The 18,410-nt window shown below is 37.7% G+C and overlaps 1 protein-coding gene across 1 annotated transcript in view; it reads left to right on the top strand.

Annotated features, from left to right (window-relative positions):
• The window catches only part of grm4 (glutamate receptor, metabotropic 4), a 101,597-nt gene that overhangs the window by 70,197 nt on the left and 12,990 nt on the right, over positions 1–18,410 (top strand). Inside the window, exons 3-5 of the mRNA XM_033970233.2 lie at positions 13,240–13,375; positions 15,184–15,338; positions 15,673–15,813. Of these exons, the coding sequence (XP_033826124.2) occupies positions 13,240–13,375; positions 15,184–15,338; positions 15,673–15,813 (432 nt within the window). The remainder of the gene's footprint in view (positions 1–13,239; positions 13,376–15,183; positions 15,339–15,672; positions 15,814–18,410) is intronic.

Raw genomic sequence — 18,410 nt, 5'->3', positions numbered from 1 at the left:
TTTATTAAGAAATTTGTGTCAATGTCCAACGAAGACTTCATCTTGAATTAAATAAATGGGATTTCCAATACTTATGATGTGGTTGACTTGTGGTGTGGATCAATATAGTCACTAAATGCACAGCGCATGTGGCTGTGTGGGTGTGAACTGGCAGGGCAGGTACTTTGTTCGATGACACGACATCCTGCTGGCAGCACAATCTGCATGATGTGATCATAGCTCACTGGTCTTTCAAGTGGAAAGCGAATTAACGCAGAGCAGCAGCCAGCGTTTGATCGGAGCGGCGGAGCTGGAGTTTCAGTACTGTGGAGCGGAAACAGTTTGACACTGGGGCAGTCGATATCTCAGAGGAGGAAGCAAATAACCTTTTGTGTTGCGGGGAGAGCAAGCGTGAACTCAGGCTCAAAAGGGGAGAATAACAATTATGAAGATGAGCAGTGCCATGTTTCTGCATTAGTGGCCATGCAGAGTCATGTGCATTAAGACAGTGAGAGTTCAGAGATGCTCGTTCTGATTGTCAGATAATATGTAAGAAGAGTATTTCACAGCACAGCTAAAGTCCATTTTAGGAGCAGAATAAATGTACACTACGCTGCGAGAAGATTAGGAATATTGAACAGTTGACAGTTGACATAGTTTTGAATGCGTATCTCATCCTCCGCCTCGTAAAAGGAAAACCGCACAGTCATATATAACATCAACAAGCTATGGTGTCTGGTTGCATTGTAACATCAGAAACATTTAATAGTGTACTATGGAACGTTTCTCGTGGAGGGCCTACCATCTGCTTGTTTCCATGGAGATTTTATTGCTTTGCCTACACTGTTCCGCAGCATGACTAGGCCTGTCATGATAATTATTATATCGACTTATCGTTCAATAAAAGAAAGCTGGATATTCATAGCTCAATATTTATCGCGTGTACAATGTATTTTGAATTGTGGGGAGATTTCTGACATTTTGTATGCAACAAAAAATAAAGATTTGAGCTGTAGAGGGTTGAGTAAATTCCATGGCTGTTTATCGGTTCCTTCTGCTGTTTATCTGTTGCAGCTCAGGGTTTTTAATGATACTGCATATTTAAAAATAGGTTTACTCGGATTTTCCTGCTTTGTCACAGTGGCATAAAGTGTTTCAATATTATTGTTTATCACAATATTTCTCTGTAGCAATGTATTGTGCTTCAAAATATGTTATTGTGACAGGCCTAAGTATGGCATTGTATGGATCGATCTCAAAGGAGGAAATGAGGTGACACCACCACGACAATTTACAAGTCAAATATGTGGAGATGTAACTATGTTCACTGTAAGAAACTGTGTTTTCAGTGGTGTTTTTAGAGCAATAAAAAGACCTATAGTTAAATGCAAGTTAGAGAAATTGAATGTCATAATGTATAATAGTCCAGAGAAAGTTTATTTAAGCCTTTTCTATTATCTCCAATCAAACTTCAACTGGGATTAATAATAATAATAATAATAATAATAATAATAATAATAATAATAATGGAGGATGATTTGCAACAAGATGACACCTTTGTGTTTTGTTTATATATATATATATATATATATATATATATATATATATATATATATATATATATATATATATATATATATATATATATATATATATATATATATATATATATATATATATATATATATATATATATATATATATACACATATACCTATGGTCTATATATATACCTATAACTATGGTCTATATATATACCTATACCTATGGTCATGAGCTTTGGTTCATGACAAGATTGTGGATTCAAACGGCCGAAATGGGTTTCCTCTGCAGGGCGGCTGGTTGCTCCCTTAGAGAGAGGGTGAGGAGGGAGGGGATGAGCTCGGAGTAGAGCTGCTGCCCCTCCACGTTGAGAGGAGCAGCTGAGCTGGCTCAGGCATCTGTTCAGGATGCCTCCCGGACGCCTCCCTAGGGAGGACACGCTGGAGGGACTATGTCTCTCCTCTGGCCTGGGAACGCCTTGGGGTCCCACCAGAGGAGCTGGTGGACATGTCTGGGGTGAGGGAAGTCTGGGAATCCCTGCTTAGACTGCCGCCCTCAAAACTCAGCCCTGGATATGCAGAAGAAAATGGATGGATGGACACTTAAATTTGACACAACACTGTGCTGGTTACAACACTATTATGTACAGAGAGACAGCAACATATGCTGTTCAGGTATTTCCCCACCCTCCAAAGAAATGATAGCTCCTCAATTATCCACGTTTAATTCCATTTGTTGAATCTTACACATGAGGGTCAAGTCAATTCAACCAGTGAAGTGAAATGTCAAACGTGTGCATCCTAATTTGGAAGATGTCAAATTGATACACAAACAGTGTCATGTAGCATTAGTTGTAAGAGCAAATTTGAAATGATAATGAATATGACTGAATTTAAATAATGGCAGAGGAGAGAGGGGGCAGGGACAGTGCTCTGTGAGATTATGCAAATGTCAAAAATGAAGGTTGCACGCTGCACCCTTTGTCACGATCGAAATGTCAAGAGGAATGATGTGAATACTCATTACCCCAAAGTGTCTATTGTCAGAATAGCAGTTTGGGAACATTACACTTCGTTTGCGTTTGATTTTGGAAAGTTGTATTACAAAATATTGCAGCCATTTTGGCAATTTGACAACATAGAGCAAAAGTTTGGTGTGGGTGTTGAAATCATGTTGAGAGAGGAATTTTATGGATTTTTACCAGAGACAACAAAAATAGGTTCAGTGGCTCAACAAAAAGAGCATTTACCACTTAAACAACAAGTGTGTGATAATCGCTTTGGCTTAGGCATTGAAATCTCTGCTTCTGGTTTCAATTTTATTTCTAAATCTTAACTTTTGGACAATGACAACTCTATTTTTGTTCACAGTCTATACTTAAGCTGTGACAAAAGTGCTATGACATACATTAGTCATCTAGTAATTGCTCTAATAATACTTAAGTAATTGCAGCAAATCCAAAAGAAAATTGAATAGAGATTTAACTAACTTCTTCTGTTTAATTCCTCTCACACTGTTACTCCATTTGTTCAAGCCTCCTTTTTAGTGCTCATTACACAGGCTTTGTTTGATTAGCACTTTGCAGTAGTTTGGAGATGGTTTTATGTCTGTAAAACTGTCAGATGCTCACTTTGCTTTATGTTACATTCAACCACCTGGATCTGGTTTCCTCTCACTGAAGGATTTGGGGCTGCAGGTGTGCGCAAAGACAATTGTCAAGACACTACAGATCTCTCATTTGCATATTGTACTATATCTAGACTGTGTCACCAACTTGCACAAGTTTGGTGACGAATCTTCCTCAACTTTTACTATTTTCTCGTAACAGTTTTATGTAAAGTTAGAAAAGGGGAAGAAGAAGAAAAGATTGTCCACTTGGTCTAATTTACACCCAGTCTAAAAACAAATTGGACAGTACAGAATGTGTTGAGCCAAATTTACATAAATGTTGGATCGCAGTGTGACTCTGAAGTTCTGTATGTTTGTAATTTGTTTTCTCCCCGACAAAACCCACAATGTCGATGAAACGTTCTGCACCGACAAAGGCGCCTATGAAGATTTGAACTTTGAGAGTGTTTAAACAAGAGAGAAATGTGAGAAAATGTTAATGCCTGTGTGAGAAAAGTGCATAAAGTGTGTGGTGAGGGGTTTTACAGCTGCAAAACATATAGAATAACCAATCACCAATCACGCTGCTGTCCCAAGAAGGATATTTCATCAATCAAATTTAAGCAATTAGTGTGATTTTTATGTATTTTGTTGCTCTGAATAGAGTCACCACCAGTGCCGCTATACAAAAATCTTAGTTTTTGTGCTACAAATCCTAAGGTGAACCCGAAGTGATGTAAAAGTGTACCAATTTTAACAGGAGTGTCAGATGTCTCGATAAAAGACAAGTGAGGATTTAGATGGACTATAGCAGGACAATAGGCCAATCCTTCTGAGGGTTGTTCATTACTGTGTCTTCTGTAGTTTGTGAGGCCCAGGGATGCAGTTCTGGCTCGTACACAAGCCTGTCCGGGGATCTGCTAGAGGCAATATTTAAGGTGAACTCACTTTATCACTACAATAAATGGATAAGCTGCAGGGTTTTATAAGGCCATGGTAAACTCTGGCTCAGTTTGTGCAGAAAAAAATTTAGCATAACTGAACAGAACCCATATTAATAGTTTTATCAATAGTTTTGTAAATGTTCTTAAAATTTTTTTCCCCTTTATTAGAATGACCAATGAGTTCCAATCACATGGCAGAGGGATATTTGTAAATGTAAAACCACGAGTGAGTAGTTGTCTTCCCTGTGGCTCTTTAAATGTCAAAGAATCTGACAAACCAGCGAAAATATAGCAAATAATATAGCAAAATATAATAATAATAGTAATAAATATTGGCTTTTAGAGGCAAGTTGTGCTTCTGAGAGTTCACAGCTCACAGCCACTGGTTAAATGTTACTCTCTTTCACTCAGGAGGTCAACCAATAAGAGGAAAGAAGGGTGGGAATGAGAGCACTCACACTCTCCTTTTCATGGGCCCCCTGTTCAAATGCACAAAAATACAAACAAACAAAACAAATAAGTGCATAAGTCCATTTAAAACATTGGAAACAGGAGCAGGTGTGAGAACAAATGTTCACCACATTATTAAAGTGCATTTGTGGCACCGAAGTATTAAATTTTGCTTGTCCTTGAAATATATTCAGTTTTTGAGAAGCAAAATAACCAAAAGTCCTTTTTCTCATCTCAGTTCTGGTGCAGCCAGTTTTTAGTCTTATACAATCATGTGATCCATTAAATGTTCCTTCAAATAGTCCCTTATAAGTACAGTTTATTCAGTGTTGTTCTTCTGACAGATGTGATGACTAACCTTCTTGTACAGTGAACAGTGATGGGTTTAAACTCATCACCTTTTATGAAACGAAGGCCTGAGTGAAAGAGTGTGTTTAAAGGTTTCAAAATAGAGGCTAAAGTCTATGTGTGTATTATATCTACAGAATCTAGTGCAGAAGGAAAGGTTACTTGAACTATTTCTTTTCTGTAATTCAATGGGATACAATATTTGCTTCTGTAATAAAATGATTATTTAGATTTTAAACTGTTACATAATTTAGAGATTTCAAAGGATGTTTTTGTCAAGTTAAAACTCAAGATATTTATAGGAGGTGACTCGTTCATTCAAACATTTAGGTAGAAAGATTTGTAGCTTACACATCACTTAAATGTTTTTTTTTTTTTTTTGTTTTTTGTTTTTTTTTTGAGAAAATCATATATGTAGTTTTATTTGCATTCAATGATAATTTAAGACTTTTTAGGGAATTTTGGATTACATTAAAATTTTGCTGCAGTTTTAAAATTGCCTGATCAGCAAAGGGAGCACCATCTGCATATAAATGTATAAGGCTTTCTCTTAAATTGCAACCAATCGAATTAATAATTTATACACACATTTAACTAAAAGTTGCAACCACCACAATATGTATTCACAAAACTACTTCTCTCCAAGCTCCATTTATTCTTTTTCCGTGTGTGTTTACAAAACGGATGCTGGTGGATTACATAGAAAAATGTCAGCCACATTAAAATCCCATTCATCACAACTGAAGGGCAGAGTTAACATATTTTGCGAGACAAGGTTACACTGTTTTACTTATCGATCATAACATACTGGCATTCTCCATGTTTGAGAAAGTTAATGATGACCAAGCAAGAACAGATTATGTCGACTGCCTCATGAATAAAAGGAGAAATATGTTACATTGCTTTACTTTGCTACAGCTGCAGTGGATAAATAGTGTTTGGGGAGCAGAGAGCAGTCCTATGGTTGTCAGGTGTGTCACTTTAGCACGAGGCGGGAAAGCTCATTTCACAGTGCTCCGAGGCCTCTCTTTGATTTGTAAATCACCTCCTCCGAGAAACCATTCAGTCAATTTTAAAATCAAACTCATACTTGCCCCAGACACTGCTGTCATGTTCCTGTCTAAAAGCTGAACAGACAAGATGCACTTAGGCAAAACTGTTACAGGGACTACAGAGACAAAAAGTTATACGGCCCAGAACAATGTGAAAAGTGGCAGTCTTAATGTTCTGTGAGTCTTGGAGTCATGCCAAAAGATTTAAACCTTTTTAATGGGGCACTTTGGAATTTAAGTGCTATGAGCTATTAATACTGTCATGTAAAAGTACAAGACAGCATAAAACTCAGGAGTGAGATTTGTGTCCCCCTCCTTCTAAGGCCCTTGCTGTGTTTTGCAAACTTTGGGAAGTAGTTTCACAAACCCCAGTGGTGTAAGCATATTATGCAAATACAAAACAAAAGCCTTTTGCGACAGATGTTTAGAGCATAGATCAGATTACATATGTAATAATCCATTAGTCTCACATAGAGCTTTTCCAGACGCTCAAATGTGCTTTACAAAGTCCTGCATTATTCCTTCAGTCCATACTCAGAGGTGATCAGGTACTACTACCTACTACAAGCTGTGGCGACAGTGAGGCTGCCGATCTGCACCATCTACCCCTACAACCACCACGAACACTCACACACCACATTCATACTAGACGATGTGAGTGAAGTGTCTTGCCTAAGGACATAACAACAAGCCTTTGCTGCTGGCGTCTGATATTCACAGTGATCCTTCATACTTTGATCCCATCAAAACACTAACCAGGCCCAACCCTGTTTAGCTTCTGAGACCTGACAAGATCAGACTTTGAAGACGAGGAGGTTTAGCCATAAAGGGCATATATTTTACTCAGCTGACTTATTTAGTTTATAAGGCAGTTGAACCTTTAGTTTATAATCTGAATCCACAACACACCTGGAGTTATGTTTCATTTGTGCTTCAGTAATACAGATCTCCTTTTAAGATCAGAATACATCACTTTGTGCCAGCAGATGCAGTCCTAGAGGCATTTACTATGGAAAAAATGCCATGTCGACAATGAGGTTTGTAGACAATAGATGCAAACATTACTTAAGCTACCCTAGTATTTTAAGAAGACTAAAGACTAATGTGCACATAGGTCCTTTCAAAAATCTAGAGAATGAGCAATGAGTGCAGAGCTCCATGGCCTGCCCTCTGCTCTCTGCTCTGTGGGATAAATGAGTGGGTCCAGCTCCCCCAGGGGCTTAGGGCGCTCCTATCAGTCCAGAAGTCTGACAGATGGTAACACCATGACTGGTTACCATTTGGCTTAAGAAAATAGCTATGCCAACAAATACTTTGAGTTGATCCATCAACTCCCGACGCTGTAGTGTAACTATGGTAACGACCCAATGTCGCCTTGTAAACACTTTCACAGACTGTTTGCAAATTCATCAATACAAGTTGCAGAGTTTTCTTCATCTAGGTGACCAAGGGTTACACAGACAGTTTATAAATTGAAATATAAGGGCAAATGAAAGCTTGGTGATGATGTTCAAGCTCGTTTGTAGAATTTGGTGGGCCTGCTTTCAAAGGTAACTTAGCATCTCAAAATTAGAGAAATGAAACTTGGTGAAGGCAGCTGTGCATTTATGTATACAATTAACAAATATTAGGCCTTTGTAATACCAAAGCAGTTTGTCTGATCTCTCCATCAACTAAGCACATTTCCCCTGTTGACAAAGGTAGAGTGGGTTCAAGTGAACAAAACCAAACATTCAAGAGCTTTTTGCTTTACAGCTGAAACATGCATTACACAGCCATATGAAAGGTGCAAATCACTAAGCTGACTTTTGATTTGAAATACAGTACAAGCAATTACGGACCTAAAATAACCCCAGTGCCACGGTTGGTTCTAAAGCCAGACAGATTTGATCCAAAAGACTGATCCATCACAGTCATCACAGTCTTTCCAATCTAATTTCACACGTCACCATGCAGATATCGTTCTCATTAGCAGCTGAGTATCTCCCCTTGAGTACTTCTGAAATCCATTTTAAAAGACTACACACAATGCTTGGAAAAATTGCTTCCTATCATTTTGTTTCATCTCATGCTCCTGTGATACCCAAATATTCATCCGAGCCACTTTAGAAAATCACACAAAATCTAAAGACAAGAGGTTTTATCAGGCCGATCTAGACGAAATATAAAACGTTAGACTTGACCTTTGAAAGCATAGAGAGAGTATGGTTTTCTTTAGACTTAGAATAGTATGCATTTGGCTTTTATCACTGACATGTTGGTTAATAAGCTTTATAACTCAAAAATAGATGCCTGATTGTGTCAAATACTTCAGGAAAGGTCAGTTATAGATAAAGAAAGAGTGTTGTTCTTAGTAAAATATAATTAATGATGTGATCTAGAGGGACCGCACTGTGGTAGATGAACTCTAAAAACAGTTTTGTCATATTGATTGGGTAGATATACAGTAGTTTCGGTACGTAAAGGTATAGTATTGTACAGATAAGATCTTTTTTAGATGTCCATACCATAACTAAAATAAATCCCATTACAAAACAGACATATACGTTTACAGATAACATCAAATCCGGTGCGAAATGGCTTAGTTGTATAACCTGGTCCAGTTCAACTCAGTACATCCTTTTATTTAAACTACTGCTACCATGTTTTATAAGCAGTATTTACACAACCAACCAGACATCCAGAATGTGCAGGCAATGCGGAGGGAGACGTTTGGCTCTGCTCACATTAAATCCTGTTCAGTCTCATTCTCCCAACTGCACACAACACTGAACCTCAGTCTAGTCATATTACACACAGGCACTGTCTATATCTCTCTCTGTCTGCGGTGTAATAGCGTTGTGGCCAAATTCACTTTCAAGAGCTGTGTGAAAATCCTATTTACTCATGATAGTATAAATCACATACAGACACCTGCTACAAAGACAAATTGACCAACGGAAAGTCCAGTTATGTCCACATTACATATCCCTAAATATCGCTAAATGAAACCAAGCTATTCTTTTTAAAGCAACAATGATGAACTTTGGTAGTCAGGGGTTTTCTGTAGGGCTTTCTATAATAATTACGATGAGGTATTATAGTATAATTGATCCCTAAAGGGAGAAATTCATTTTTATGTCCTCGCAGCCCGGCTGGCACAGTGAAGTGTGAACCTGTGACAGAACTTCACCTCAGGGGCTGGACAGGATTTAGTGGCTGCTTCAGGACACTTCACACTGGGCTAGAACAAGAACTAAACTTAATCACATGAGCCTGGTCTATACTGGCACCGCAAAAGAGCAATATCTTTATGACTCGAACGTTATATTAAAACTCAACTCATTTTAGTTCTAGACCAGTGGGGCTTCTTTGAATATGAGTGATTCTCTGCAGGTTTGATCTTTATTTAGACAGTTTTACTATGCTGAGCACCCTCTTTGGATTAGTCCACGTTCACAACAACAGAGGGATTACTTGTATCCGAGAACTCATCCAATTCATGGGTTTCAAGCTATGGCAACAGTCCTTCATCACTGAAACAAATTTGCTAAAATAAGCAGTCCAAATGGAAATGTTACAGGTTTTGAATGGGGGACGGTCCTCACAAAAACCTCCAAGGCCTTCATCAGGACGAAATAAACAACATGAATAGACTGGGAATGGTACTCCTCTTGTGAACCTAGTTGGAAATATCGTTGAACAATATTTAGTTAGGTGAGATTCTGTGTTTGCTGTGTTTCAATTTTCGATGCCATGTGTCTTCCAATATAATTAGCGAACAGCAGTTAAAAAACATGAATTTGTTAACTGCTTCAGACAGCGTGTAGTTATTCAGTTCTGCAGTGTGCTTTCTGTGCTGATGAATTGCACTCCTATGGAAAACACAAGCTGAGAAAAGAGATCAAAAGCTCATTTTTTAAATCGGACATATTTTAATTTCCATTAAAAGTTTGCGATTCCCTCATGTTTCCGTCCATTTTGTAAGCACTCAGGGGTCTAAGAACGTCTCCGTGTGTATTTGATGGAATGTGAAGAAAACAGTTTTGACCTCGTTTACATTAATCATTTGGAATATATACATTGATATTTCCTTGTGGTAGTGATGTAAGTTTGATTCCGTGAGTGCAGTTTGCAAGTTGTGAAGTCCAGAACAAGCTTTGATGGTCTGTACATTAGATTAATGGTCAGCAGCCAGACAATATGTGAAGTTATTGAACAGTGGTTGCTGTTTTAAGTGGATAAGAATTTAAAGGTCTGGCAGCAAGGGGAGGTTTTTTTATAATCCAGATGGAGCTGAACACCACAGATCATCTTATAAACCTATTATGTTGTTTTGAGGTTGTCAGAACCAGACTCAAACTTCGTATTTTAGTTAAGGGAAAAAAAACACTGGTTAAGAAACAAAATCAATAGAGCTGCTGCAGAGTAGCTCCACTGAGTATCTGTTCTCTTATCTGAAGATAGATCTGAACCCAGCTCTCACAAGTGAATACCAAAAAGTAGAAAAGTAAGTGCTATAGAAATGTGATAATTTACCATTTAGGTGTTTGCATGTTTCATTTGGCTATAAACATAGATATTCTTTTTTTATGGGGAAAAGAGTACACATTTGACCCATACTGTAAGGAGATCAAGGCAACTGCAGAGCAGCACCAGGGGATCTACCTCCAATTTTCAGCCAGGATGGTGGTCAGTGTTCCAGGTCACATCCGTTTTAACAGTCTCTGGAGTACTAATCATACTGTGAGCATATGCATGGATTTGTTTCAAATGACTTCTTAAAAATATCTATATTTTTCAGTGCAGCTCATTACACACTGCAGTGGACAGCCCCTTAATAAGCACAGAAGAAGAAGCACTAGAGAAGAAGCACTAGGACATGCTTCACTTACATCAGCACAGACACTCCCATGGGTGAATAGTTGTGAGGAGCCAACCATCACAGGCAAAAGTAAACACACCTCCAAAGATGTGATTGTAAGATGCAAAGTGCTGTGGCCATAAAGCTGCAATCAGAGATGTGATTGCAGCGAACTATTTCACAAGTTTAATTTGTTTTTTTGCTACATCATCCTAATATTTTCAAATATGTAGTTATGGCTCTGAAGGTGGTCTGAGGAGGTGTGCTGTGATGACAAGGAGAGCAGGGGAGCCTTAAATTACATTTTGTCCCATTGCTGAAATGAATCCAAAAATGAGAACCTGTCCATGTTTCATTAAGGTAAATTAATTTCAAAGTCTGTAATGAGTGGGGCAGCGATTGACTTAATTAAAAGCACTTGATGGAGAGAAATGTAATTTCAGAGCAACTTCACCCAGATGATGTGATTTGACAGATAATAATGTGTTCAGTATGTTACGATGACAGTCTGCTGTGTCAGTCTAATAAGTTATTTTAATAATGACAGGCAGGCCATCATTTGTGTATTTGATGAATAGATACATATAATGAGAGTGAAGCTATCATGTAAATTAATGAATCTTGGTTAAATAATCATTTGTAAAGGCTATACAGGGGTGGACCAAAAAGACAGAGAGAAGTAGATGCAATATGAGCAAAAATATAACAAATAAAGAACGTCTGAATACAAACAGTAAGGCACTCATGTATGAAGTACTAGTGAAAACATGTTCATTTTCTGTATCAGGCAATATTACTACTCCAGGATTCTACTACTTAGAATTGTAGGTAAAAGTACAAAGTACACGGACAAGCTGTACACACTCATTCAGCGTGTATACAGTGTATAGATGTTAAAATGCAGTGTGGTGTTTGCAGGAAAACAAACTGCCCTGTCTTGTAAGTGAGAGTGGTTGTAAGGAGGGCCCCCGTGAGGCCCCTGTTCAGAGTGCACAAACTCCCAGGGGCCCGCTCTGGTCCTGGCCCTGCCTCTGCTCTCCGGAGGTTAAACAATACTGCAGCCTGCCGCTCATGTGCGAAGAGAGAGGAGAGGAGTGCTCTACCGTCACACAGCAGCTGTTGAGGGAATGGGGAACTGAAGGCAACGACAACTGTACTGTCTAATGATTGATAGAGTCAGTGAGGTTAGAGAGAGAGAAAAGAGAGGGAAAAGAGAGACGGAGGGGTGGATGAAAAGACTACACTGCAAAAAGAAACATAAAAGAGTTAAACGGCTTTAATCTATTTTATTTTTATTGTTACTTTAATCAAATTGAAATATCTGACTTTATTTCTGACTTTATAATGCTAAGTTCTGTGGTGACTTACATTTTGCACCATGCAGCAGTTGTAGAAATGTTCTAGAAATGAGAAATATCTGTGCCTGTAAAGTTACTCGTTGGTGAACATGAGGTTAACAATGCAATTTTATGGATGGCTCAAACTCATCAAAACACATGAAGTGAACAATAAATTCATCCAAGCCTTCAGCCAAGCCAAAGCCTCATTTGGCATATTTTGTTGGCCCCAAACCACAGTGTGTCACAAAATCAATCAGACAATGCTCACAATAGAACTGTGTGCGTCGTCTACTCTGGTCTAATCATTTTTAAAATTGCAAAAATGCATCTTTTGTCTGTGCACTGACAAAGAAGCCATGGCTGAGTGCAGAGTTAAATACCCCTAAACAAATGAATGCATGTCAGAAGCCTGGTGGGGGTCTTGTTAGTTCAATATTGTCATGTTTACAATGACATACATGACCAAAGAAAACACATCTACAGAATCAAACTTTGTGAGAAAAACTCATTAAATTCCTCTACAGTTTACTGCCTGAACAAAAGCCCATGCAGTGAGCGCTGTATTGACCCGAGCGGAAGTGATTCCATGTAGCCACTAACATAGCAGATCACAATAATACTTTATTTAACAGCACCCCTATGTCTACTCATATTTCATCTTTCAGAGACCATTGATATGTGAGATGGAGCCTGTGTTTTATGGTATGGTCCAGCAGTCATAGACTGAACTCAGGGCCATTATTCCTGCATTGATTGGCCATCGGAGAAGGCTTTGTACTGGTCACGAAAGGGAAGTTCATTAGCATGCACATACTCGCTGTGGCATTTTGCCAGAGTGACAAAACGGCTATCCTCAAATGTGCAGGGAATTCTAAGCTTCAGTTAGTTAGTAAGCCGCAGTCGTCTCTCATCATTTCAATTTACCAACAAATACATGCTCATACAAAGAGCACAATCTACTCAGGATTTAAAGAAGTTGAGACAAAATTGCCTATAATTGAACTCTTTCAGAAACATAGTCAAATAAAATGAGAAAAAAACAATGTTCGTCATATCAGTCATATAATATGAATCAGTGTTTATAATTCATTTTGGGAAAAATATATATTTTATAATGAGATATGTCTTTACAGGTGGCTTGTGCATCTCACAGTCTTTAAAAATACCACGTGAACCCAAACTGAACGAGTTTGACAAGATCATCCGCCGACTGAGTGAGAACCCCAACGCCAGAGTTGTTATCATCTTCGCCAATGAAGACGACATCAAGTATGGAACAGAATCTCTCACATTACCTTACATGAACACAGTATCATATAAGAAAACACTTTATTGCCAATTAACAGTGAGCAAAATTCACACAAACTAGGAATGTCATTTTCTGGTTTTGGTGGAAAGAGGAATAATATTAAAATAGCCCAGAAAATATTATAATAGGCACACATAGTTGAATAAAATATAACTGTTCATACTAGACTGAAGCACACAATATGGTCATTATGTCTTTTGGCAAAACACTTGATATGTTCTGTCCACTCTGGTAAAAGTAGCAAGACCAAGAACTTGTAGTATTTGGTGCTGTTATCACTGCCACACCAGCTAGTCCCATTCAGTCCCCAGTCCACTGTGATAACCAAAGTTTTTTATATATGCACATTTAAAGTCATACATTTTTTATTATAAAGGTTGAGCAAGGTCTTTCCCTCTGGTCTTCTTTACAGCTGACATTAAAATGTCAAAAATGTCCCCAGTGGACATGTCCAAAGACTCTCACCACCCAAATGTTGCTTAGAGTGGCATTTAGAGCCAATTAAAATGAAAACGGTAGACCAAACATGGTATTCTTGTACTAAATATGACTTCAATTTAACGTGAAATGTACCTATTATTGAGAAGGTCACAGGGTTATGTTTTAATCTCGTTTCCTTCACAACATAGCTAATGCCTCCTAGTCTAGATGGGAAAAAAAAACTGCTACAGCAAGTCACTCTGTGCCTGTTTTTAAATACAGACACACTATGCATTGTTGCAACTCATTATCTCCCATTAAGACTTTGGTCCAAATTAAGAACAAATTAATTAGCTGAAGATTTGAAGAGCAGACACAGAGCTACACTGTGGTGCCCCAGCGGAGAGCCAAGTTGCCCGGGCAACAGTGAGACGGACAGGCACTGGGCAGTCTCCTGACGATGACCAGGCCAAAGCCCCATTGCTCATTGACTTAATCCAGCCCTGATAACGCCTAATAGTCTGGATATATAGTAATTACAGAAAGCCAGGGGGGATTTCTGAACTCTATGCCTGCTCTATCCTTGAACCCTGTCAGTGTGAGATGGAAGTGCAACTGCTTAGGGTTCACATAAATGTAAGGGTGGAGCTGGACATTTATAATAAATTAAATCGACTTCACTGTAAATATAATGGAAGATCATTAATTAGCTTGAATAAGGAGGCCCTATATTAACCAAAATTGACTATTGTGAGCTTTTAGCCATGTTAGAACATTGTTACCTTCTCAAAAACATCCCTGGAGTTGTGTTTTGTTTCATTCACACATGTTTTATTAACCCTTTATCATTAGTATTTTCAGTTTGAGTGAAGAACAAGCGAAGAATGAAACAAAACACAACTCCAGGCACGTTTCTAATGAGGAAACGTTATCATATATCAGAAAATAGAGTAATTTGGCTCCTTTAACTGAAATATCATGTATATTTGAGGTTTTCATATACATTGTGGCTCATTAATCCATTTGCTCATAACGTTGTAAATTCATATTTTTACCTCTTACAATAAAAAGCAAAAATTTAAAGTAGGTATTAAAAAGTGAGAAATGAAAATGATTAATTCAAAGAAAATTATGTATAAAGCCTCATAATATAATAGTATAATAATATAATATGATACCAAGGCCTTGAAGAAAAATGTGCGAGAAAAGACTGAAGTTTTGGGGAAGTGTCAAAAGCAGCGATGGCTTTTTGTTATAAACTATGCACCTGTATAAAATAATAATGCAGTGTAACGTACTTTTGAGCCCAATATGTGCATGTGAAAATATACTTTGTCTTTATCTCAAGGCGACTGCTGCAAGCTGCAAAGAAGGCCAATCAGACGGGTCATTTCATCTGGGTTGGTTCAGACAGCTGGGGCTCTAAAATTGCCCCTATCCTGAACCAAGAGGAAATGGCAGAAGGTGCTGTTACGATCCTGCCCAAGCGTCAGTCCATCAAAGGTATCATTATTAAATTAACAAGCTAGCACAATAATGACATACATGCATTCACTGTCAATGTAATGCATAGACTTTAATAACAGTAATTACACTTTCCACTTACATGCCTTAGTAACCGAACAAATATGGATGTGGCTTTTGTAAATGTAAAAGAGAAAGTTAAAAAAATCAAGCTTTTGTGAAACCCACTGTGTTTAGGTGCCATTAGCCAATATCATATAACTCAGTTACCTCACAGGGAACACAGCACTTTGCTTTTTGTCTAGTGTTACAGTAATAACCAGTGTAATCCAATATGTTAAAATGTTGAATCAAAATGTGTTGTTTCGCCCAGGTTTTGACCGATATTTCACCAGCCGCACGCTTGAAAACAATCGCCGAAATATCTGGTTTGCAGAGTTTTGGGAGAACAATTTCCAGTGCAAGCTAAGTCGACACGCTGTGAAGAAAGGATCAGGAATCAAGAAATGCACAAGTGAGTGTGTTTCAAAGGGCTGCGGAGAACTCTCAGTCAATACAAAGAACTCATCACACCATATTGATTGACTGGTGTGTATGTACGCTGCATGCTTAAGTCTATTTATCATTCGGGAAATAACAGTCACACTTTTCTCATTTAAGTATAATGATGATGGGTAATTGAATTTGAAGCCATTGTTTTCTTTGCAAGGAAACAGATGCCTCCATTACATCGGTTAGCTGGTCCAATTTGGAGCGGGTATAACAATTGCAATCACAAAACTGTAAAGAGGACGCGCATGCGCCAAATAAGAATCAATGGTAAATCCAATCAGTCCATTAGAAAGCAGCTCTCAGGTCATATAATCAGAGGCTCTACCGGCCAGGCTTTCATCCAGCTGGGCACTTAAACATAGCACAAAACACTGGAACAGACAGTACCAACTCTAAAGAATGGTATTTACACAGCCTTTGATAACAAACAAGATTATGTGGCACTGTTTATCGATTTAACTAAAGCTTTTGATTCAGTAGATCATAAAATGCTCATGAAGCGTCTGAAGCAAATTGGATTTGACAATGACACATGTGACTAGTTCCTAAATTATCTTTCAAACAGAACCCAGGAAGTAGGAGCCGATGGGTTTAAATACAATTTTTTTACTTTAAGCAAAGGAGCGTCCCAAGGCTCAATTGTGGGCCCACTACTTTTTACTGTACTTATTAATTTGGACGGTTGCAGTTTAAGAGAAAGCCTCATTTATTTTACATTTATATGCAGATAATGGTGTTTTGTATGCAAGTGCTTCTTCTGCTGATCAGGCTATTTTAAAATTGCAGCAAGATTTTAATGAAACCCAAAAGCCCCTCAAAAATCTTAAATTATCATTGAATGCAAATAAAACTAAGTATATGAAAAAAACAAAACAAAAAAAAAACAAAAAAACATTTAAATGATGAGCAAGCTACAAATCTGTATACACTAAATGGTGCATTAGCCTATAAATATGAAAAAGTTGTTTGGCCATCGCATCTGTCAGAAGAACAACACTGTACAAACTGTATTTATAAGGGACTATGTGATACACTGCCTGAATATCTGACTTGCGTGTTGATACAGGAACTTTTAATACAAGATCATTTCTATTCTGGCCACACCAGAAATGAAATGGGGGAAAAAAAACAACTTTTGATTATTTTGCTTCTCCAAAATGGAATATATTTCAAGGACATGTAAAACTGGATACTTTGGTGCCACAAATGCACTTTAATAATCTGTTGACAACACTTATTCTTACACCTGCTCCTGTTTTTAATGTTTTAAATGAACTTATGTAGTTATTTGTTATGTTTGTTTTTTGTTTGGATTTTTGTGTATTTAAACAGGGCGTCCATGAAAAACAGAGTGCTCTCATCGGACTGTCCCTGTACAAATAAACAAATACATAAAAAAAAAATAAAAACAACATAATCTTTAGAATTATTTCAATAGCTGGGCAAATGTTAAAGGCTGTACAATACCTGTTAGAAACTTTAAAAAAGTTTACATTTAACACATAATTACAAGTATAACAATTTGGTAATTTATTTCTCACTAAAAGCTAGAGACGTTCATAATACTGGATTTGTCAGTTTCTTCGGAAATAACACTTGTGAAAAAAAAGCTGAGAAAATTCTAAACTTGTTAATATATCAAATATACACCTGAATAGACACTTAGATAGCATCTTGGTTAATTTCAGATTGTAGCATTCTCAGATGGGAGGCAATAATTCTATATCAGATTTATTTATTTTTATAATATAGCTATGTTGTAACAGGTCAAAAGTCAGCACGTTAACAAAAGATGTTTTTACGTGCTCCACCTATAGACTGTGATCTCCTCTGAAAGAACCTTATGTCAAATGCCTGTGTGTTATAACAGCTTCTCTTCAGGATGGCTACATTCAGATGTCTGACTCTGGGGAAACAACACACTGAGTTCAGATGTACAATTTAAATTCAGTCTGCTTCCCACTCCTCTTGTAGCGGCTGCCCTAAAGGCCAAGGTTTCCCATGTAGCTGCATCTCTATTGTTGCCCCAAACAACAGGTCACTTCACTTCACTGCTAATGTGCAGGATGAACAGCTGCAGCGCACTAGTCCCAAACAAACATATGCTCAAAGTTTTATTACGTTAAAATGAATTATCGTGATGTGGGACAAATATTTAATTTCATAATAATGACTTCTACTGCACCATCTACTAAATCACTATACTGACCACAATTTGACTTTCTACTAACTATTGAACCAAGTTAAACTATAAAAAATTCTTCAAAGTGGCACAAATGCAGTATAAATTACATTAGTGTTTTGCTATTGTTATGGTTTTATTCTTCTAAAATGTTCACAAATAAATCATGACGTCCACAATCCTGTTTAAATATATAAATAGATTCATTGTGACAGCTGTATCCGAAACACATTATGGCACTATCTAAAACAACACCAAATCAATTACACAGGCCATTCATTGTACCGTGGGCCTCGTCTTATCAGCGGGCCAGGTGTGTAGAGCAGATCACCTCTCAGGATTGTGCCTCTCTGCTGCTCTGCATTAGTACAGTCATG

This window comes from Periophthalmus magnuspinnatus, chromosome 7 (genome assembly GCF_009829125.3).
Source record: "Periophthalmus magnuspinnatus isolate fPerMag1 chromosome 7, fPerMag1.2.pri, whole genome shotgun sequence".
Classification (NCBI taxonomy): domain Eukaryota; kingdom Metazoa; phylum Chordata; class Actinopteri; order Gobiiformes; family Gobiidae; genus Periophthalmus; species Periophthalmus magnuspinnatus.
The sequence above is the reverse complement of the archived record's forward strand: the minus strand, read 5'-3'. Positions and strand labels throughout refer to the sequence as shown.